The sequence below is a fragment of the Poeciliopsis prolifica genome, unplaced genomic scaffold (genome assembly GCF_027474105.1).
Source record: "Poeciliopsis prolifica strain line A6 unplaced genomic scaffold, Auburn_PproV2 SCAFFOLD008, whole genome shotgun sequence".
NCBI lineage: Eukaryota > Metazoa > Chordata > Actinopteri > Cyprinodontiformes > Poeciliidae > Poeciliopsis > Poeciliopsis prolifica.
In genome coordinates, this window is record NW_026562383.1 from 113,586 (window position 1) to 137,032 (window position 23,447).

The following is a 23,447-nucleotide window of genomic DNA, read 5'->3' on the forward strand; positions in this document are numbered from 1 at the left end:
GGAGTATTGTTGAAACCACACATAGATATCACATATATGTGTTTGTGTGAACCAACACACAAACAGCTTGTGTTAGCAGGTTCTGCCTCTGCTGGAAGCCTGGCAGGTCTGAGCCGAGTGCTGGTGTGTGTGCTGCATGGGACCGTGGTGGATCTTTAAACATTGCTTTATGGAAAGTTCTGGGAAACACCTGTTTACCTTTCACACCCTCACCGCTCAGACCATACCTCTTTCTCTGGTGCTTCTTCACATTTGTTTTTTCCACTTTTTATAATGGGAATCTCCCCTTTCAGCCTCTTCCTTCTCTTCCAGGAGTCTCACACTCCTTCCTCTTCCCAGACATCCAGGAAGCTTTTTCTTTTTCTCATCATCTTCCTCATCAGTTTCTCCAGCAAACTTCCCACCTTGCTTCCTTAGCTTTTTGTCTCCATAGTGTAATGATAAGCTGTCTGACTCTGTATCATGTGCTTCTAGCAACATGCTGTCTCATCCTCATGCTAACACTAGAAGAGGCCTGTAAGCAGCAAGAGCTATCACTGAATCTCTACAGCTACCACTGTGTTCTACTCATCCCTCCCCACTGCCTTCTTCTTCTCCACCACATGATGGACTCCTGAAATAACAGATGGATCTGAAAATGGGAGTACAGTTCGACCATCTGGACTCCAAAAATAAAACAAGACAACCAATGATCACACCATATTCCTACAGCAATATTGTGTGTGTGGTTGTGTGTGCGTGTGTGTACGCGTGCGTGTGTGTGTGTGTATGTGTGACTGGACTGCACCTCGTCACTCCAAGCCAAAAATATGTCTTATCTGTGTAAGCTATATTTATTATCAAATATATTTTAGTAAAGTAATTATAGACGGTTGTAAGATAGTATTTATTAATAGACACTGTTGATTATGTAAAATTGAATAATTTGCAGGTCATATGTGAAAAAAAAAAAACAGAATCAATGTAGAGTTCTTGCTATTAGGTTTAGAACAGTTTGAAGTTTTAGCTGCTCAGGAGAAAGTGACCCAGAGGCTGAAAGGTTGAGGACAGAACAGATCATGCAGCTGCAGCAGAGAGACTGCTGGACATAAATATTGATCTAGTAAGTCTTCAGAGTCATGGAGGATGGTGATGCTGTGGGCAGGAAGCATCTCCTGTTGTGATCAGTACTACAGTGGCTGTGAAGAAGCTTCTGACTGAAGATGCTGTTGGATACTTAGAGCTGTGTAAAATGTTTCTTATTTGATGAAGAATCCTTCTTTGCGTCATCATCATCATCTCAAGTCCAAAGAGACTCTTGTATGTCTGAAGCTGGAAGTTGCTCATCCCTGATCTAACTCCAAATTTTCTAATTTTGCATTCTAAAATATGGAATGCAATTTTATTTACGTCACCACAATCCACAGTCTACTGCCTGAATTCATCAGTCATTGCATCCTGGAACTTAAATTTCTTTTCTTGTTTTATTCTTCTGGAACACCCAAACACATATGCAATACGAATACAATATTAGTATCTCACATAAGCTACAGGATATTCCACATTTTTAAAACCAGAAATATAATTCAGTTTAAGCTGTGATCTGCTTAAACAGATTTAGCAATATGAGCAATATCACTGGCTTAGGCTGACCCAATAAACACTTCCTCTACTTTAGGCATACTGAAATATTTTTCAAGTGTAATATTAAGTCACAAACTTGATATTTCAATTGAGCTATAACATTTATAGTTCATGGTTTCAGTTGGTTTGAAGAACAGGAATTGGAACAAAGAACATGGAAATACTCTACATAAGAATCTAAAATGTCAACTAAAGGCATGTTTTTGCATGGAGAACTTGTACGCCATCTTATCAGATCTGACTTGAGGTCAGTCTGTTTTTGTTTTGTAAAAGAGCAATGTCAACTCCTCTGTTCTGTTTCTTATATAAAATCTGAACATTTGTAAAACACATTGAGCAGAAATGCTTGTATTTCCTGTATTTATTTGTGTGTATTGTTCATATAAAAATGTTTCCTGATTTAGTTGTTTTTAAGCCATAACCTTGTATCTGAGTCTGTCTCTTGCAACTATTAAATGATTTCTTGCATGGCAATCAAAATCTTCTCCTGTTGTGCTAAGATTTACCAGCAGAGGGCAGTAGAGACTCTTCAAGCAGACCCTCTGTCAGTTTGTTTCTGTTTAAAGTTCTAAAATTACATCTAACTTCAAGTGTTCTCACCATAAATCCAGTGTTTGAAAGTTGATATAGATAGATAGATAGATAGATAGATAGATAGATAGATAGATAGATAGATAGATAGATAGATAGATAGATAGATAGATAGATAGATAGATAGATAGATAGACAGACAGACAGACAGACAGACAGACAGACAGACAGACAGACAGACAGACAGACAGACAGACAGATAGATAGATAGACAGACAGATAGATATATAGATATATAACTGCACTGATTATTCTTGAAGTTTTCTGGGTTCCTACATCTAAAATAAATAAAGAAATAAAAGTAGCATTATTATCCTGACAATTTGAATTCACTTGAATTTGAATTTGTTGGCCATTTAAAAGATACACAGTCCTTCAGGCTAAAGCTTAAATCTGAGTTGAAGCTGCTTTGATATAGAAAATAATAATGAAATTCCAGACTGGTGGAACCTGATAGAGGAAACCAAGTTCAAAAGCAATAATTATAATTGGTTATTATTTGCTGACATACTAATCCATTCAATAATTTAGATTATTATTGAAATGGCCATTCATTTTAGATAGATAGATATATCTGATAAAGTGTTATTATATAGATTAATAACACTTGAATATTTGAAAGCCTTAATTTCTGTTAATTATGATCATTTTCCACTTACAGCTGATGAAAACTTCACATTTGAATGACTAAATCAATCCAATATGTTTGATGCCTGTTTCAAGGATATTTTTTAAAAAGAGGTACTTTTAATCTGACAAACGAACCCTGTATCCTAATTTATTGAATATGACTATTTGTGAATAAATAATTAAAGATATAATAATAATCAAATACGAAGACTCAACTCATTGGTTCAGATGGTAATATAGTGACACAACAACCAAACTAAAGATTATTCTTTGCACTTTTACAAAGTAAATTTGAAAATGTTATCAAATTTCAAACAATCTCTGCTGAAGCCATCAAATCAAATGTAGTATGATTTTCATTCTCAAAAAACAAATACATAAAGGTAGACCTGTGGTCTACATTTCAAATTTAAGCATTTATGGGCACCTGACTGTGTGGGGGTTAGGGTAGCAGTGGCTTAGTCTGCTTATTTCTTGGGCTGGCTCTGACTAAAACACACTGAAAGGCAGAAAAGCTGAGCGCTAACAATAGACGGTAACCTGGGTGACCGAGTCCAGTCCTGGAGAACCAGCATCCTGCTCCAACACACCTGGATGATGACCTCAGTGGGTTGGGCTCTCTGAGCTGCCCGCCTGGAGCTCAGCAGGACCTTCTGGAAGAAAAGTTCAGAAGCTTCACTTTCATTATAATATAAGCACTTTCTTTTTCTCTTCTCCTTCGTTATTTGGACGGAAACAATATGGTGTACTCCAATCATCCATGTTTCACGAGCATAATGAGATGGCCCAGCCCTGTAATTGGTAAAATTATTAGTCATTATATCCATCGTATGCTAATTAGCTCATAAGTTAATTTGTTGGGCCAGATGAATCCCCGCACCCACTCATTGTAATTAGTCTGTAATTCTTCTGCATCTTGTGAACAGGGGACAGCAGCAGTCCTGAAGAGCAGCAGGAGGGACTGGGGACTAATTAGAAATATCTCACATGAAGCATTTCTATATTAATTACAACATTTTCCCTTCTCTGATATTTTTTCTTCCTTCTCCTCATAATCAGGCTGCATCAGAGGAGGACAATATAAAACCAACAAGGAGCCAGTCTGCTGTTTAATCAAAGATGTGGCTCTTTATTTGCATTTCTAATTGGAATTAATTAGAATTGCCTAAATACTGTACTAATTGTGTGTGTATTCATGTGTGTGTTCACAGGACTGGTAGATATGATTGCTCACAGGGATTTCTTCATTTATCAGAAGATATCATCATCATCATCAGAAATGCTGAACTGCCTTGTTTGGAGAGAAAAACACAATATTATAATGAAGCAATGATTCCTTGTTTGTTGTAACATTCCTGTTCCTATGCAGTTCCACAGATCTGGACACAGAAACTCCAGCTTCTTACAAGTCTTTATGTTTTCATTTCATGTTTCATTAGTTTTTCTGGATTCTTGAGTAACTGCTGTCTGTGAAACACCTGAAGTTTATACATGATACCAATGTTTTTTTCTGATTCAGGATGTATTAGAACAGGATTCAGTTGGTTGATCAGAACCACGTGGGGCTAAACACTGTGGGGATGAGTGGACCTCCAGGGAACTTCCTCCACACCCTTAATCCCTCTCCATCCTCAGCTGTAGGTTGCATCTAGTTCCCAGCAGCGGCTTTGTCTCAGGACCTGCCTTGTTCTCACTCCTCAGAGACAACAGACTGGACTTTATGCAGCAAGTCCAGAAGTCCAACAAAGGAGCTGCTCATCGTCTTCATGGCTGTTTTTCAGAACAGAACGGGTCCAAACTGCAACAAATGTTCATGTCTGCAGTGAACATCATCATGGCTGATCTTACATCCAGGACTGCTGCAGGTTTAAGGTCAGGAAAATTGAAGCCAACATTGCTGCAGACACGCATCCTGGACACAAACTGTTTAAACTTTTATGTTCAAATAAGCACAAACCTGCTGTTGCAGAGACACTTTCTTCCCCCAGGCTAACAGGTTATAGTTTTCTTTTATTAAAACAAAAGCATGCATAAAGATATGCATCTTGACTTTTAAATGTGTAGTTATATTTAATGTATGTTGCTGTAAGTGTGTGAGTTCCTTCCATATGCACACAATCTCAAATAAATCTGATTCTGATACATAGGCATGTTTCTCCATCTAACGATGTACACCACAAACTGTCCATCTATTTTTACCTCCAGCTTGCAGAGTGAGAAGCAGGTCACACCTACACAGGTCAGTCACACGGCAACAAACAAAGAACTCAAGGAGTGGACGAGAAACTGAGACGCATATATTTGTAGACTCAGCAGTTCATCTACATCTCAAAGCCTGAGTGGCTGAGAGGAGGGAAGTCTGCTACCACCTGTCAGAGCATCTCTCCCCCATTCAACTCCTTCAGACTAGCTAGCAGCACTTAGCAAAAGCCTGATGGAACTGTGCATTTTGTGAACTCACTATAAGCTACTTCTCAGTGCAGCAGTGGTAAAAAACAAACAAAAAAAACGTTAAACGGTTAAGTCAGGAGGTGTGTTGTGATGGCTTCACCTCCCATTCGTTACTAAAGTATTGACAATGCAGTGTTCAAAAAGTTAAATAGCTTCCTAATGATAACCAAACGTTTTGACTCCGTCCAGTCTGGTTTTCAGACTCACCACAGACTGCCTTGTAAAAGTGTTCAATGATATCCATACAAATACGGACTGTGGAAGAACCACAGTGCTGGTTCTGTTAGACCTCAGTGCAGCTTTTGACACTGTTGATCATGACATATTACTGAATCGACTGGAGATTTGGCTCGGACTCTGGACCACCACTCAACTGGTTCGAGTCTTACATAAAGAGCTTAGATTATAACAGGAAATAAGATTAGCTACCATAATTATGAGGATGATACATAACTCTACATTACGAAGTCACCAGGTGACCTTTGAACCCATCTAATCACGATGCTTATAACAGATAAATGTGTGGATGTGCCAAAACTACAGCTGAACAGAAACAAAACAAAAGTTATCTTTGGACCTAAAGAGGAATGATCTAGTCGTTCCTCTAGATCGTTCCTCTTCAGTTATTACAACTAAAACCTAGAGATCAGGCCCGAAATCTGGGAGTAGTGATGAACTCTGACCTGAACCTTAAGAGCCACATAAAGACAGTTACAAAGTCGACCTTCTATCATCTGCAAAACATTTCAAGGATTAGAGGACTAATGTCTCAGCCAGATCTAGAGAAACTCATCCATGCGTTTATCTTTAGTTGTATTAATTATTGCAACTAAAGATAAACGCAGCGTCTTCACAGGCCTGTCCAACAAAACAATCAAAACAGCTGCAGCTGATCCAGAACGCTGCTGCTCGCGTTCTCACTAAAACCAGGAAGATAGAGCACATCACATCACACCAGTTCTAAAGTCCCTCCACTGGGTCCCTATAGCTCAAAGAATAGCCTTTAAAATACTGTTGTCTGTTTATAAATCACTGAACGGCTCAGCATCACAATACATTAAAGATCTGCTGTTGTTGAATCAACCTTGTAGACCCATCAGGTTCTGGTTGCTCTGCATACCCAGAACCAGAACTAAACAAGAAGCAGCGTTCAGCTTCTATGCATCACAAATCTGGAATAAACTTGCAGAAAACTGTAAAACAGCTGAAACACTGACTTCCTTTAAATCTAGACTAAAAACACACCTGTTTAGAGTTGGGTTCAAAACGTAATCATGAAAGATTAATCAATAATCTGATGTGCAAAATGTATTGTTGACTGTGTTCTATGACTTTGTAATTTTGTTTTTATAATGTAAAGCACTTTGAAATGCCTTGTCACTGAAAGGTCCTATACAAATCAAATTTGATTGATTCCTGAAAGCGGAGTTTCAAAAAGGAGTTCATAAAGAAACAAAGCCCCAAATTCAAAATGTTAAATTACAGTCAATTTTCTAGGTCACATTTAATATATACAGAATTTCCATAACTGAAGGAAACATATTAGCTGGTTGTGCTATAAAATGGCACTATGTGCCTAGAAAATCCCCCCCTTTAAAACTGAAGAGAGCAGTGAAGTTGGCATCAAGTGCATTTAGATGATTTAAAACAAAGTGAGACTCCAAATGAAGTAAAAACCGCCTTAAAGCAACAGCAGATAAGAAATTCAAAGTTAAAGACCCAAATGTTCATGTAAATAAATATGAAACAAGTGGAGAATATTCAGCTCATGACCTTGGCTCAGTCTGTCTCTCGTTCAGTCAAAGGGAGTTTTTGAGGGCAGCACCGCAGGCGGCTCCACAGTCCCACCCATGCACCCTCCCCTAGATGACCCCAAGGCTATCTGTCTGACAGCCAACAATTGGAGCTTCACCAGTAACTACCCCAGACCCTCATTAACAGTTAATTAAATCACGTCTATCAGGAATTCCCTGCTCCATTCTGGAATACCTCTAGGAACAAAGTAATAGACTTTGTCCTCAAACATGAAGCTCTCATTGAGGGATCCAACACTAAAACATGTTGGGGTTTATTTACTCTATTACACTCCAGTGATTACATCTAATAACACGAACACTATCCCAGGATGAAGAAGGCTGCAAACAATTTACACAAATATTTTATTTTTTAAAAGCAGTGTGTACAAGCTGAAGCATTCATATGTTTAACAAGGAAATAGATTAAAAGCCATAGTTTTAATCAATTATTTCACAAAAATACAATTTAATTTATTTTAAAAGAAGTAACAAAAGTTAAAAACATGACAGGAGAGCTATGCACAAATGTCCAAGGAGATGTTGGTGAAGCTCTTCATCAGGTGAACTTATATGTGTGAATGTTAAGGAAACCTGATAGGATCCTTGAGGTGGATGTAGGGCCAAAAACAACGACATTAAATAAACGCATATCATGAAATAAACAGATGCACCATTAAATGTCTCATTAACTAATGGATTTATAAAATAAATTCATTTAAAAATACACAATATTTCACTCTATATTTATTTTCCAATAAATACAAGTAGGTATTGATGTATTTTTAGGGGGTCACCAGCCTCTGCTTACAGGCAGAAACGTTTGGAATCTCCTACTGCAGAAAATGTAGTGACATATTTGTACATTTTCTGCTCATCCAAATCTGAAGTGACTCTCCTCTCTGACTTCAGGACATGCACAAGAATGTTTGCACAATCTCCATGTCTGATTGGTTTAGAACACAACATGGGCTTAATGTGTGTCTGATGTTGAACCACAAGGAGACTTTCAGGGCCTAAACTTTAATTTCCTCAAATGACTGGTCAAACTAGTGCATCCGCACATTTTTTCTTGCATATTTTTTTAAGTGAACTGTTTACAAAATGAATCACATTTGCAACCAAATTGGTTACAGTCAAAAAGTTCTGATGTAAGCAGCAGCTGTTACTGGGAAAGGATATGACTCATAATCCAGTTTCTGGGTGAGAACTCCAGTCAAGATGAACTCTGCATTATGGACATCTGAGACAGAAACGCAGAGGCAACATCAGACATACAGAGCAGGGATTTGGTGTGTGTGTGTGTGTGTGTGTGTGTGAGAAAAAGAGAGACCCACCAATGTTTTTCATAAAATATTCTCTGCACAAGTGGAGATCATTATCACAGGAAATTAAAATGATCTCTGGAAGGTTCTGGAAAGAAAGAAAATGCAGGAGAAAGTCTTGGTTATGTCATGTTGTTTTTGCTCAGATGGTATACAGTATATCTGCTGAAGTACCTTGTTCTGCTTGTGCTCCATGATCTTTCTATAGGAGGGCTGTTTGGGCAGCAGTTTCCCTCCAGCGCTCTCCAGGATGGCCTTCATGGTGCTGAGGCTGGGGCAGATTCCCGGAGTCAGGTAGAAATACTTCCCCTTCAGCACCACAAACACAGACACATTAAACACACAATCACAAACAATACTGCAGTCTGTGGGTATTAGTGCACATAAAGGTGTATTTGGTGTTAAGTGTTCTTCTAGAGGGGATGTTAAATATTAGTGGATGGAGCAACATGGACAAATAGTTCCTCTGCAAGTCTGAACAACTGGAAGAAATCAGATTAAACCTGATCAAGGATGATAGAGCTGCTTTTAAGACAATCTAAAGGCTTTGGATGGATAAAACACTGAGGAGGATTTCGCTGTAAATATGTAGAACAATTGAACCTTAACTACCAAGGCTGTCGTGGTACACAAAAACAGTTTAGTACATTTTCTGCTGCTTCAATCAAGAGAAACAGAAAACTGCCACAATAGACCAGACAGCCAGTAAATGGTCAACACTGAATTCTAGGATCCCTCTCACTAAGGTTAAATTAGAATGTTTTGATATTTAGACAGTTCAGTGTATCAGATGTACTTGAATGCATCATAAACTGGGTTTTCCATTAGGGCACTAAATGATGGTGATGATGAACAGCCCTCTGCTCTCAGGGACTGGTGCAGCGTTTTGAACTGGTTGAATGCCCCAGACAGGTGGATTTAGACTTCAGCTGATTTTTCTTTGGTCTTGGTGATTTTTACATTGTTTCTGGTGAGTAGTGTCACTAAATGCAGTGTGAGCTACAGTCCTACTGTTATTAAAAGTTGCAGATGCTGAAAAAGAGAGAGCAGAGACAGCTGGGAGTCCTCTCTGTCTTGCTGTTCCTTCTTAAAGCTGAACTGACTCTCAATCGATTTTCTTTCTTCCAGCTAATCTACCTAAATCCATCAGCACCTCTGAAGAGAGAATGCTCATACTGTCTTGTTTCCTACATGGGGACAGGAGGCGGAGGGTCTACTTAGTTCCAACCTTAAAGAGAGGAGCAGTATGGGCTCTCTTCAGAGACTCCTCCAGACTGAAGCTGAACAACACCTCTGCCTCTGCATCCCTCAGAGTGTAACTCTGCTCATCTGCAACACACACAGCAGAGATTAGGGACAGAAGAATAAACAGAGCAACAGAACTGAGCAGCACAGCATGGACTTACCCACAAACTTCTGACTCCTCCAGCTCTCCTCCAGCCACTCTGGAGTGACGATGTGTTTGATCACAGACATTGCGGACAGGAACTTGACGGTGCGCGTCACCTTGCTGGCCAGCAGGTGTGTAGCCTTCTGACTGCTCTCTGCCACCTCCCCACCGAGAGCATGCAGCCGCTGCAGGACAGAGACAGCAGCATGGAGCAGCTGGAGCAGAGGCCAGCAGCTCTGGCTTCCTCAGCTCTAGCTTACATTACCTTGGTGTACTGCTGGACCTGCAGCGGCTCAAAGCCCGTCAACATGACCCAGGGAGTGGACTCTGGAAGAAGCTTCCTGTTGGGTGATTGGATCGCCTCCAATCTGTTCAAATACACACACGCACGCACGCACACACGCACACACACACATACACACCCCCACACACACACCCCCACACACACACACACACACACACACACACCCCACACACACACACACACACACACACACACGCAGTGTTGACCCAATAACCCAAGCAGAATGAGAGCAAGGCTGTACGTTCAGTGGCAGACAGCAGGCTGCAGCAGACCTGGCCTTCTTGTTTGAAGGAGGGTTTGTAGAATCAGTGCTCTTCTGCTTCTGGAGAAGCTGGAGGTTCTGCAACAGAAACATGGAAATATGAGCCAAAACAGGCCACATCCTGCCCCACTCTGCTGCCTGGAGCAAAGCTCCCAAATGTTACAGACAGGGTTACAGCTCTCCGTTCATGAGGAAGAATGTTGGACATTTAGTGTGGCAAATTCTTAAAACAGTTTTAATAAAAATAAAATAAATAAATAAATAAAACATTTTATCATTCACTTTTTAAATGTTTGGTGATTGAAAAAGATTCGATCCTGAATGATGCTGATTTAGTGATTGTGTTGCCGTACAGACAAATAACCAGCATTTGATCTTTATTGGTTCGTTGAAACACAAAATCACATTATGATGTGAATCACTATTTTCTCCAGAGATAGCATAGACTGAGAGTGCAGCTGCATTATCAACAATCATCAACAATGTGACCTCCAAATTTTGTCCGATACTGATTTTTTTTTTACAGAAAAGTCACTAAATATATTGACAAAGTTGCTAAGTTGGCAGTCCATGCAGCTGTGACCTGGTGGGCCAATCTGTCAATCAGTTTCTCACTGGTGAGCAAAAGGGGACAGTGGCTGATTTTCAGTCCTTTGTGGAGGGAGAGAATACTGGTGGATAAGATCAGCTTCACATGGAAGCATCAGCCATTGACCCTGATGAAGAAAATCAGGGCTTATTTATCAGTGCATCCCTAGAAACACCTTTATTGGCATTTATGACCCCGGACGCTTCCTGCAGTGGGTTGCCAGGTTTACACGTGTCCAATTCAATCCTCTGGGGCTCTTGGTTCCCACTTAGCAGCTTGAAGCTTTACCTTTTGCAGAAAACATTCTGGAGACTGACCCCCAACTGACATGAAGTCATAAAAATCCCATCTTAACTGGTAAAATATTGTTTGTATAAATTTGAGGTTTGTCTGTGATAAAAATGAGATCTGTGTTAGAGAACAAGCAGGGCTCCAATGACAGCATCAACCTTTTTCTAAAATGCTAACATTCAAAATGCTCAGGCTAGATTGTGTTGATGGTTTATCTGCAGAGTGTGGAGCTTACTTACCACCAGCGCTTCAGTAGTTACTTTGACTGGAGTTCTCCAAGCAGCTAAAACACAGAGCAAAACCGCAGTCAGCCCAACTCAATTCAAAACTCAAATTCAAAAATACTTGAGTAATTTAAAAATACTTGAGTAATCCCAAAGGAAAATTAAATGTTGTTGGAACTCATTTTATCTTTTTAGATTAACCCTTTTTCTGTTATCTAAAACCTGACAGTTAGCTGAAACCAAAGGTGGAAGCTGACCTGCCAACATTATGCCCCGATCCACCTCTTGAGGTCACAGCATGGTAACAAGGGAACTGTTAGGCTAACAGACCCAGCGTTATAGTGTTCCAAAGTGAAATCAGCACCTCCATCTACCCACTAGTGGATGAGAAAGTTCCATACTTTAGAGCTTCTTCTGAAAATTTGTTTCTCCCCTTCTTTAACTCTTATGCAGAATAGCCAAAAGCGCCTAACAATATTGTTTTTGCAAAATGGAGGTGATTTTGAATTTTGCAGTTTCCAATGCAATACTTCAGAATACGCATTTAAAAAATGCTGATGGAAACAAGATATCAGTGTTGCAGCAATCGTTTTGACCGAACAACATCTTGCCTTCTGATTGAAGCCGATTTTTGATTCCGGCAGCTACCTGGCTGAGTGATTCTGGGTGTGACAGACACAGACCGACTTGTTCCTCTCTTCTGGACTGATCCTTTAACAAACACATGGAGGTGGCAACAAGGCGCCATCATCCCACCTTCAAGTTGTTTGTGAAAAAGGGTCATGCTGCCAGAGTTCCCTGATCCTCTGCTGTATTTAACAGTTGGGGAAAAGTCCAGGATGAGTCTACTCTGATGAAGATGACATGGTGAGGTATAAAACCTTGAGTACTGTTGCTTTGTTTATATGTAAATGATTCTCATTTTATAATTGAGCTTTGTGTACACACCATCACTAGTCAGTTCTAACATCTGTGGGACTGTTAGTGTTTGTTTCCATCATGGTAGATTAGGTTGAACACAAGCCTGTCACAAACCCACAAGCCTGTAACAAATTTTGCTGGGCAATAAATTGTCCCAGAAATGATTGTGATAAATGGTGATATTGTTTTGAGACTGTTGTTAACTAATAACATAAAAATGTTATAGTAATTGAAGTACACCCTCTCCAAGATCAATAAACTAAATTCTAATGTACATTTAACACTGGAACTGGAAGACATTTTCCATCCATCCATTTTCTTGTCCCTATTGGGGTCAGGAGGGTGCTGGAGCCTATCTCCAGTCTGTCGCAGGGCAACATAAACAACCACACACACACACACACACACACACACGCACACACGCACACACGCGCACGCACACACACACACACACACGCACACACGCACACACACACACACACACACACGCGCACACACACGCGCACGCACACACACACACACACACGCACACACACACACACACGCACACGCGCACACACACACACACACACACACACACACTTAGGGAGAAGTTAAGAGTCCAATCATGTTTTGTTTTTTTTTTGGACTGTGGGAAGAAGCCGGGATTGCCCGGCTGGAGAGAACCCACGCATTCACAGGGAGAACAACTCCATGCAGGAAGACACTGAACCGGGAATTTAACCCAGGACCTTCTTGCTGCAAGGCAACAGTGCTACAAACTGCACCACTGTGCAGCCCTGGAAGACATATTAAATATCCAAATACATAAACAAACCATAAAGAAATAAAATGGATTATGAGGTTTCTGTAAACAAATATATCCTTCAAAGTACATTATCATTGGGCTTATTATTATTATCACCCTCTTTTTATTGATTGATTGCTTATTGCGACAGGCCTAGTTGGACATACCAAGCAGGTTCTGGACCAGCTGGGGGTTGGGCATCAGTGGCTCAGGCTGAGTGTACACTGAGTATCTGCTGTGCTGAATCTGCCGCAGTGCTTCAAAGTTGCCCAGCAGGATATCACACAGCCACTGAGCGTTGACGCACGGGATCTTCCACTCTTTGGCCTTCTCGTATTTCAGCCCACCAGGTCTGAGGAGAGATCAGAACAAAATATAGCTTTGCTCACACAAGCTGATCCAGCTCACTCCATTATTGTCCACTGGATGGCAATGATCTGGCTTACTCTTTGCAGATGAGGACTGTATTACCACGACACAGATAGCCAGTGTACCTGGCACCAGCCAGGTAGGCCATCAGCTTCAGGTCATCTCTGTCTGCATCCACGAAGCCCGTCACTGACAGGATCTGAAGGAAGGAGCAGACATTCAGCAATTAAGAAAACATTGCAGTGCTGATGAGAGGAGCCTCAGACAAGCGACAAGAACTGATAGCTGGCCCGGTTCGCTGCAGAACCATAAGGGAGCTATGGAGTCAGTGAAAGCAGAGCACCAGGTGATTTCTAGCTGGACTTACATGCTGAGAGCACGGCTTGGCACCAGGAGGGAAGGCAAAGGGCAGATGGAGAGTCCGATGAGGAGGAATCATTTTCTTCTTCTTCAGCACAGTGCTGAGCCAGTGAGCCGTCACACAGCGCTTCCCCTCTCGAAGGGCCTTTCACAGGAAGCAGGAAAATGTTTAACACTCTTTTTAGTAGCTGTATTTTCATTCGCCAGAAATTGCAAAACATGGAAATACTGAAAATGAATTTACTTAATGGAAAAAGCAGTTTCTATAAAACTTGTGCAATTCGATAAAAAGTTTTTCCATTGGGATGAGGTGCTTTTCAGCTATATGTCAAAATACAGGTATTTTACAGAACTCTAATGGAAAATATTTTGCATCACAAATCACATGATTAACAGCCGGATGTTACTAATGGAGAAAACTAGGGATGCACAAAATGCAGTTTTCTGGCTGGTCACCTATTACTGACCCTTAAGGAACCTGACCTGCCAAATGCTGCCCAGTACCATTTTTTTTTTGCCTGAAATGTTGCAAAAATAGCAGGAAAGTCCCTCAGTTAGTAACAGTGTGGCGACTATTGCAAATGTGCAGGCATGATCTGGAGGGCCGGTCAGTCAGTCAAACCTCTCTCACTGCATAGCAGAAAGAACGGTGTTTGATTTTTACACCTTTGCTGAGGTAAATAAGATGGTGGATAAGATCGGCTTCATGTGCAAGTATCAGCCGATCACCGATGTCACAAACGTAAGGAAATTGGCACCGATAAATAACTGTGCCTCTAGTGAAAACCACAAAGATGATGACAGGAAGTAGTAGGAGAAAGCAAAAGTGGTCATAAGAAGTTATGTGAACATTTTGATTTGAACATGTTGAATCTATAACTCTACTGTAAATTCACTGACAATTTCCCAAAATGCTCCACACGTAGCGCTCCAACGCCTGAATGAGACGGCAACGTCTCCTCTTATGGATGATGACGAGCGCCAGGACTGAATTATGAATATTTATTATGCAACTGTTTACATCCAATGCTGCCATGATTTTTAATGACTCATCTCATGAACAAGCTTATTCACGTGTAATTTTAATTAAATTTATTACTTAAGCAATTGCAAAATTGTGTTTTTTGTGGCATTTGCAAGAAATAGATAAATATTTGCGCATGTTTGTAATGGAAACAGCTAGAAATTTTACGGTGGCCCACCTCCCATCTCACAACCTTTCTACTCTGTCAACATAACACATTAGTAGCAACTTAAACAGTCATAATAACACTGATAACAATGACAAATTTGGTCACAATGTACAACCTTGTTTTACATCTGAGGAAGTTAGCCACCATGCTGGTGTTCTTCAAAGAAGGGCTGAATGTGCTGAGTCCCATGATGCACCCTACCTGTACATACATGTTGCTGACTTGACTCTCACATAACAAGTGAGTGCAACGGCTGGTCAAAGTGGGGTCCACCACACCTCCACATGCCTGGATGACCTGAAACAGAAGGTCAGGTCAGGAGCTGAGACAACATGTTCTCTCTTAAGAGCTCTGATTGATGTGAGTTCTACCCTCTTCCATGTGGCCAGCAGCTGCTTGTCAGCCATCTGTTCAGGGTAGTCGGCGATGGCAAACACACACCCCAGCAGGAAGCCATCCTGGGGAACTGGGACATAGCACAAGTCAGATTCTGATAGCTGCAGAAACGCTGGTGAAGTGACTGGGTTGCACTTACTGTCCTGACCCTGCTCATGTCCAAACAGCTGGCTGATGTGAGGCTGCTGCTGCTGCTGCATCTGCAGCTGAGGAGGCAGCGGAGTGGCCGTCTGTTGTTGATGTTGCTGCAGCGTCTGTTGGTTCTGATGCTGCAGCACCTGCTGCTGCAGGTGCTGTTTCTGCATTTGCTGCAGATGCTGCTGCTGCAGGAAATGCTGCTGTTGCTGCTGCTGAAGATGCTGTTGGTGAAACTGTTGCTGATTCTGCTGTTGCTGCAGCATCTGCAGGCGCTGCTGCTGAATCTGCTGTTGCAGCTGCTGGAGGCCTGGCCGCAGCAGCTGCTGAGGTCGTAGCTGCTGCTGGGAGAACATCTGCTGCTGGTGCATCTGCTGCTGCAGAAACTGCTGCTGCTGCTGGGGGAAACCTTGCTGCTGCGCCACCTGTGATTGTTGCTGCTGCAGCTGCATCATCTGCTGCTGCTGCTGAAGGTGCATCATGGGATGTGTTGGTTGCTGTGGTAACTGCTGATGCTGCTGACCAGCCTGATGTGACTGTTGCTGCTGCAGTAGTTGCTGTTGCTGCTCTGCTGTGAGTGGCAGCCTAGGAAGTTTACTTTGACTAAACTGAGGAGGATTGTTGCTGTTCAGGATCTGAACATGGCTCTGATTGGTCTGTTCCACAGGCTTTGTCTGATTGGCTGCCAGGTTCTGGATGATCTGTAAAAAAGTTCAAGAAGGTCAGTTTCAGATTTTCTCTAGATACTTTATTTCATTTTTGTATTGTTTTGTGTTTTCTCAACTCCTCAAAAAGATTTGGCTTTCATTTAATCTCCAATGACCAGTTGTTTTAGGGAAGATCTAATTTAAATTCAAATTTGTTTTGGTTTTCTAAAGTATTTTGTAGACATATTTAAACTTTGTCCAAAAATTATTTAGTTTTTACAAAATAATTCAATGGAAAAATCACAAAAACATTGCAAGGCCAGAAGTTTGATGATAATAACAAACCAAAGTAATAAGAAGTATCTGTGATTCTGGTCCTGTTATTTATTTAGTATTGGATCAACACTAATTTGTGTATCATCGAAAATCTCTACATCTGCATCAGTTCATCCCAAACTGGATTTTCAAGAATTTCCACAAAGTTTAAGCACTTGGAGTTTCAAGCTTCATATGGTCAGACACTGTTGATCAACAATGAAACGGCCCTTTGGTTTAAGCAGATGTTTGTCACAGTTTCTCAGCTCGGCTGAGCCTGATGCAGTCTATTGGATGCCTACTAAAGATGTTTTGGATGGGATGCAAAGCTGAGGCCACACATAAAGATATCACTATTGGATGTTGCACGTCATATTTTGTGAAAATTTACAGTTTAAAACTTTCCATTAAATTTATTTATGTAGAGCTAATTCACAACAAATGTTATCTCAATCTAGCTTACATGCAACTAATGGGACGTGGAAAATGAGTCAGTGGAATTTCTTACGTGTGCGACTGCAGGCCGGTTTGCTGGCTGCATGTCAGAGTTGTTGGTGATGTTACGGAGCGTTCTCATAGTTGGGTTCCATCCCTCAGGACCCGAAACACCTGAGAGACACATGAAGCATTTATTAGCAGGTCTACCAGTCAGTAACAACAGTCAGATCTTCGGTGGAGGCAGAATGCCGCAGGGTCCGGAACGTTACCAGGTCTGGCGTTACTGACCTTGCTGTGCTGCTCGGGCATCTACAGCTAGTGGACCTCCACTCCCAGGAACTGGGGCTGCGGTGGCACAAAGGTTGATCAGCCCACTGCCCGCAGAGGAACCCAGATCTTTGACACCAGCTGGCCCGACCCGCTGCCTCGCTATACCAGCAACGGTCGGTGTGACGACTTCAGCTGACGTCCAGTTCAGGTTGGTGCCCTCCTTTTCTGGGGACGAGTCATCATCTGAGTCGTCGAACATCCTCTCACTGCGGAGCTCGGGTTTTCGGGGAGAGGTGGGTGAGACAGAGCTGAGGCGTTTGGGTCCTGGCCGTCTGCGAGGGCTGGACTCCTCACCAGAGGACCCACCGCTGGATGGCTGGGAGCGCCGGGGGCTGTAGCTCCCGTTGGAATGACAGCGCGCGTCATACGACTCGGCTTCGCTCTCCTCCTCCGGCTCTATGTATGTGAGTCTGGGGTGATACAGACTCTCATCCTTCCTGCTTTTATCTGAAAAATGATAGAAAGACTTAAGCCATAAAAGCAAGAAGTGAATTATCTTTCTCTAATCTAAGCTGTTACCAACATCAGCCTACAGAAAGCATCCTACTAGAATGATCAAGAAATGTGAAAAAACTTCACCTTTTACAGAATCTGTGATCCAGTCTGGAGTGACAATCTTGATGCCCGGGTGTTTCAGGGCACACTCAAACTTGGCCTGGAAACAGCAGAATGATGATAATATGTGATAAACAGAAGTTACCATAGACAACGCAGACCGTTTTAACTTCACCACTTTCTCTCACAACCACAAAACACTGTTTTTCTCTATCGAACTGGTGCCAGTATTTGCCCATACTAAACCTCAACAGGATTTCACTCAGTGCGTTGTAAGCCTGGTGGGCTGCCAGGATTTACTTGCACCCCTGCCAGGCTAAGCATTGCTTGTTTATGAACAAAGAAGAAAATCAAGCCGGACTGCAAGCATCTCGTCTGCACTGAGCATTTAACTGGTAAAGCAGAATCTTTCCTGTAAGATGGATTTATAGTTGGTGCATTGAATAGGACATAAAGTTGCGAGCGTGTACCAACCACTGTGTTGGTACACGCTCGCAATAACAGTTAGCTAGTGAAATCAGCAGATCAATGGAGGAAATTGCCCATTTATTTTATTTTTTGAGGTGACGCGATGCATCAAACTGCATCATATCAAATGCTTTGTCTACTTACTGTGAGGCAGAATTGCTACGATCAGGAAAACCTGTCCCATATACTTAGGCAACCAAAACAGTTTATGTGGCAATTTTTAAAAACTCAATAGACAATGGAAGAATTACTAAAGCAAAGTCATATTTTTAAAATCCTTCTTAGAGTTTTCCGTACAATAGTGGACCACTCAAAAGCATGCACAAATAACTAAAGTTTTTTTGTACTGTTGTAACCATTAAATAATCTCTCCTGCAGCTCAACCTTATAACTGGAGACACATTGTTGATGTTACCATTGTAAAATGACTTGCAATTACGTTTTGGCAAAGATCAATGTGATTTTCACAGGTGGCAGAGTGTTGTTGTTAGCAGCTGCTGAAAGTAACTAAAACAATTACTTTTAATGTAACTTAGTTTCTTTCTAAATCAAGTAATCAAGTAACTAGTAACAAGTAACTAAGTCCAAGAAGGCACTATCAAACTTCTCAGAAACACACAAAAACAAGAATAAGAACATCATAGAGCAGCACAATAATGCAATTTCAGTTTATAATGCATGCACTTCAATTCATGTATTTATTTTGATATTAAGAAACATTTTATTTTTCAAAACAATTAAATGTTTTGCTGTTTTCCTGTTGAAAATGTTTTCCCTTGAAATTACTGACAGCCATAACAAAATATTATTTTATTCATTTAATTATTAAATAATATACACTGTGTCAAGTCTTGGTTCAACAGGCTATGTGCAATTATTTCAATATATTTTAATAAACGTTGAACCAGTCCAGCCCTCGGCTTGTTGCAAATTTGTTTTTTGGCCCTCGGTGTATTTGACTTTGACATCCCTGACCTACAGTAGCATTACTATATTGTAATGTGTGGCATTCACGCAAGCATTGTGCACAATAACAAACTAGTTATTAGTGCCAAAACCCGTCTAAATATATTGAAACCTGACTCTATTTAGTGATATTTAGACCGGCTCATAACTGTATTGTAATGATACTGTATCTAAAATAAATATTTCTCAAATAAAGTTTATTGTTGCAACTAATTATGGATCCTTTTAACCAATTTAAAATCTTTTAATTTTGTCTAATTTTTGTCTTCATTACTACAGCATCACTATGTAGAAATAAAAGCAGAAAAATCTGATGTGTATTAGCATTCAGCATGAGGTGTTTCCCAGCAGATCAACATGGTCTGAACATAAGTTCTCTCTGAATCCTTCAATTGACAATGTTTCACATTTATGCGTAACAACTTTGAGCAACTGCTTGTATACATGTGATTGTCTATACACCTTGATCACCTTAAAAATAAATGTGTAAAGGAATGTCAGGATAAATGTGGTTCAGGTTCATTGTTTACCTTTAATAAAAGATTAAAATTGTGACAAAAAAGCTGGACTAAAGATCACTAAATGGAGCCAAGTTTCAATATATTTAGACAGGTTTTGGCACTAATAATTATTATTTAAAGTTTGCTATTGTCCACAATGTTTGCGTGAATGCTGCACATTTTCACAGCAGGCACATTTTCACAGCAGGTAAAAGTATTGTGTACATTTATGCAAACTTTCACGCCACATTCAATTTTATACTTCCGACTTGTGCGTAAAATATGGTGCTGCACATTTTTTGTGTGTACACACACTTTATGGATGAGGGCCCTGCTGTTATAACATGGAATCTACTCAGAACTGGTGGCTGACTGATCAGGTGCAGCTACTGAAATATTCTTTCATTTCTGCTCCATTAATTTTAAACCAGAAGGTTTTGCCTGGAAACTTTGCTAGAAGAGAAGCAGCACAGAAGGTCAACACAAGCTGCATGCCATCTGAAGCCCTTGACTAAGTGCTGTACATGTGAGTACAGGCACTGACAACCAAAGGTACAAAGACAGCATCCTGCAGTTCCTCCAGCAGTAATAAATTTGCCCTACTTTAGATCTTGTCCTCGTTATTGTTATTATTACTTAAATGTTCAGTTTTTAGTCAAGAGCAACACAATGGAAATTGAAAGTAGAGTATGCACTTACGCCTTTTGGCTCCTTCACCACCAGGTGAGTGACCTTCTTGTTTAGGTTCAGCTGACATTCACCACCATAAAAGGTAAGGAACGCCCACAGGGCATTGAGATCATCTGGAAGCTGTGCATGAACACATACATATTTTTAGGACTCATAAAAACACTCTTCCTCATGGTGAAAAATAAAGGACAAACCATAGCAAACCCCCCCCCCCAAAAAAAAAAAACAAACCTACCCTTGGAAGGCAAGCTGTCACGCCAAAAAATATTTGGCCTGATTCTGGAGAGAATCCAGTTACTCTGGAGTACCACAGTCACAGAAAAACGACAAAGGTCAAAATATAGGAATTAACTAACCATTTAAACCATCATGCTAAAGCAAGGCTTTTCTTCTAAAATGTGGTCATTTTCCTATTTATATGATGTAACAACGGGGCTGCACAGTGGCGCAGTGGGTAGCGCTGTTGCCTTGCAGCAAGAAGGTCCTGGGTTCGATTCCCGGCCCGGGGTCTTTCTGCATGAAGTTTGCATGTTCTCCCTGTGCGTGCATGGGTTCTCTCCGGGTTCTTCGGCTTCTTCCCACAGTCCAAAAGCATGACTGTCAGGTTAATTGGCCTTCCCAAATTCTCCCTAGGTGTGAGTGTGTGTGTGCATGGTTGTTTGTCCTGTTTGTCTCTCTGTGTTGCCCTACGACAGACTGGCAACCTGTCCAGGGTGTACCCCGCCTCTCGCCGGGAACGCAGCTGGAGATAGGCACCAGCACCTCCCGACCCCGTTAGGGAGAAGGGTGCTCAGAAAATGGATGGATGGATGGATGATGTAACAACAGCATGAGGTCATGAGGACTTGGCAGAGAAAGGATACGGTAAGAGGTCTCCACATCGGACAGACAGAATCACCCAGGATGGCTGTAGAGCAACAAACAGACACTCATATTAAAGGTACAGTTCACTCACTGTTAGAACTCCTGAGGTCTGCTGGTCAGTGACATCACCATCGCTCAATCAGCAGGACAGTTTAAGCCCAGACTGAAAGCATATCCGTTTCCCTGACCTTTCACACCAGTAGAATTTTTTCAAAAATGTGCTACTGAACTAATCTGGGTTTTTGGGAAATTACTGCAAATTAAATAAAACTGAAATTAAGTACATCTTGGTTTTTTGTTGCTACTATTTCATTGTCAGTTTTTTTTTTTTTTTTTATCAAGCCTTGCAACGTTGTACAGATTGAAAAAGTCTTTACTTCATCCCATTTTAATCACATTTAATTGTACAGATAACATTAATATCTAAATGGAAACCTAAATAACCTATTTAGATAATTTATCCACAAAAAAGCTGACTTGGGAGGAAGGTTTGCTTAGTACTGCTTTGACATGTGGGGACATGTTTACAGGTTTCAGCTGGATTCAAATTTAATGCCAGGATGTCCCATTCAAACTTTAAGCAGTAGGCATGTTGTAGGACACATATAATGATATTAGTGGAGCTAGCCTCTGATGCTGGGATACAAGAAGTCAGGGACAAGCACACTTGGGCTGTGAGAAAACATCTCTCTACCTTGACCACAGGTAGATCGAACACCTCCCTTGATTCGCTCACTTCAGGGTTATCTCCATCCTCTGCAATAATGTGAGTGGCCAAAGCATTATAGGACACCTCCTTTCCTTTTCCTGTTTTCAGCAGCTGCACCACCTAGAAAAAGAGCAGAATACTCAGTGGACTCTGGGTCTCCTTCCAGGGACACGAGTCTGAAACCTCACCAGGGAGGGATGCATCCAGGGAACCACATCAGCTGCAAACACCACAGACCCAATCCTAAGGCTACCAAAGCAAATTTCCTGGTTTCTGGTTTACTGTTCGAATTCACTCTGTAGTACTTCACTTGGTACTGAAGTTGTAGGTAAACACTTCTATGCTATTGCCAATTGTGGTTGCTGTTGACATTTCCTGAACTAGTCTAAAGGACAATGGTAAGAACAAACATAAAGAGTGCTTTATGTTTAGAATTTGTTCCCCCTTTCTTTCTTTATCTATTTTACATATAATTCAAACTCACTCAATAAAGAAAATCTGCATGGACAGCTACAGGTGGGCTTGGTTTCAAATAATCAATGCCTTCCCAGAAAGCAGAAGGCTCGGATGCTGCATGGTCTTTTGTCCCGTCAGACACTCTGCAGCTGATTCAAGGAGTTGCATCGGCAGCGGCGGCTGAAGGAACGGGAACGCGTACGCGGTGAGCGGCGTCCATCTGGAGTCGCTGACAGTAACAGGTTGATGTCAACAAACACAAAGGAGACATTTGCTTTGTGTTCCTCTACCTTAAGAAAGCAATATAGCCCTACTTAGGCAGACTAAACATGGATTTAAGAAGAATAAGGGTTAACATATGGCGGTATCCCCACAAGCTCAGATCTAAAGTCTACAGCTTGGAAGCTAACGGCTAACCTGAAAAAGTCCTCTTGTAGTCTACAGGTTGAGCCGAGCTGCAGTTCTAAAGTAGATTCAACATAAAGTGAGTCAGCGGCTGGGACCGCGGACAGCGTCTGACAGCCGCATTAGAAGGGTTAGGGATGACAGCTGGAATCCCGATGTTTATCATGTAGCATGTTGTCCTGTTAGTCTGCTAGTTAGCTTCCTCTGAACCGCCTCGTTCATTCTGAATGTGTTTGGCAGGATAGCATGTAAGCTCCGTAGCTAAAGACAAGCTAACATCCAGGTCCTTACCTTTGGCTCAATGTCCCCAACCACGTAGAATTTAACGTCTTTGAAAAGTGCATCAGGAACCTTGATTTCCTCCTCAGACATGACTGTCCATAAACGGTGGAAGATTGCAAAGCTGTGTGAAATGTGGAAAAGCAAAGATGTGTCTCCCTGCTGCACACTAACAGGACAGTGAAGCGCCA

General features: G+C 41.3%; 2 protein-coding genes across 5 annotated transcripts in view; one reads left to right on the forward strand and one right to left on the reverse strand.

The window, feature by feature from the left end:
• The window catches only part of si:ch211-207d6.2 (sickle tail protein homolog), a 37,187-nt gene extending 35,090 nt beyond the window's left edge, over window positions 1–2,097 (forward strand). For 3 of the 4 annotated variants that reach the window (XM_055032956.1, XM_055032959.1, XM_055032957.1), the window contains one exon: window positions 475–2,097. In XM_055032956.1, the coding sequence (XP_054888931.1) occupies window positions 475–520 (46 nt within the window). In that variant the 3' untranslated portion in view covers window positions 521–2,097. Of the gene's footprint in view, window positions 1–66 lie in introns of all 4 variants that reach the window. The other variant, XM_055032958.1, reaches the window with a different exon arrangement.
• A 5,340-nt stretch (window positions 2,098–7,437) lies between these two features.
• paxip1 (PAX interacting (with transcription-activation domain) protein 1) lies at window positions 7,438–23,447 on the reverse strand. The gene is made up of 23 exons (XM_055033536.1): window positions 23,269–23,447; window positions 22,102–22,236; window positions 21,407–21,450; window positions 20,779–20,842; window positions 20,553–20,663; window positions 17,944–18,019; window positions 17,323–17,811; window positions 17,105–17,205; window positions 15,639–16,335; window positions 15,475–15,569; window positions 15,305–15,400; window positions 13,918–14,055; window positions 13,628–13,749; window positions 13,349–13,533; window positions 11,489–11,532; window positions 10,380–10,447; window positions 10,069–10,171; window positions 9,820–9,988; window positions 9,642–9,742; window positions 8,588–8,722; window positions 8,426–8,501; window positions 8,267–8,331; window positions 7,438–7,659 (listed from the first exon to the last, which is right to left on the reverse strand). Exons 1-23 carry the CDS (start codon window positions 23,347–23,349, stop codon window positions 7,648–7,650), a joined length of 3,207 nt encoding a protein of 1,068 aa, XP_054889511.1. The 5' UTR covers window positions 23,350–23,447; the 3' UTR covers window positions 7,438–7,647.

Coding starts and splice junctions, on each gene's coding strand:
- paxip1 (XM_055033536.1), bottom strand. CDS start 23,349: ATGTCTGAGGAGGAAATCAAGGTTCCTGATGCACTTTTCAAAGACGTT. Junction 15,570..15,638: donor ACATGAGCAGGGTCAGGACA/GTAAGTGCAACC, acceptor GCTATGTCCCAG/TTCCCCAGGATGGCTTCCTG. Junction 8,502..8,587: donor TGGAGCACAAGCAGAACAAG/GTACTTCAGCAG, acceptor CTTTCTTTCCAG/AACCTTCCAGAGATCATTTT.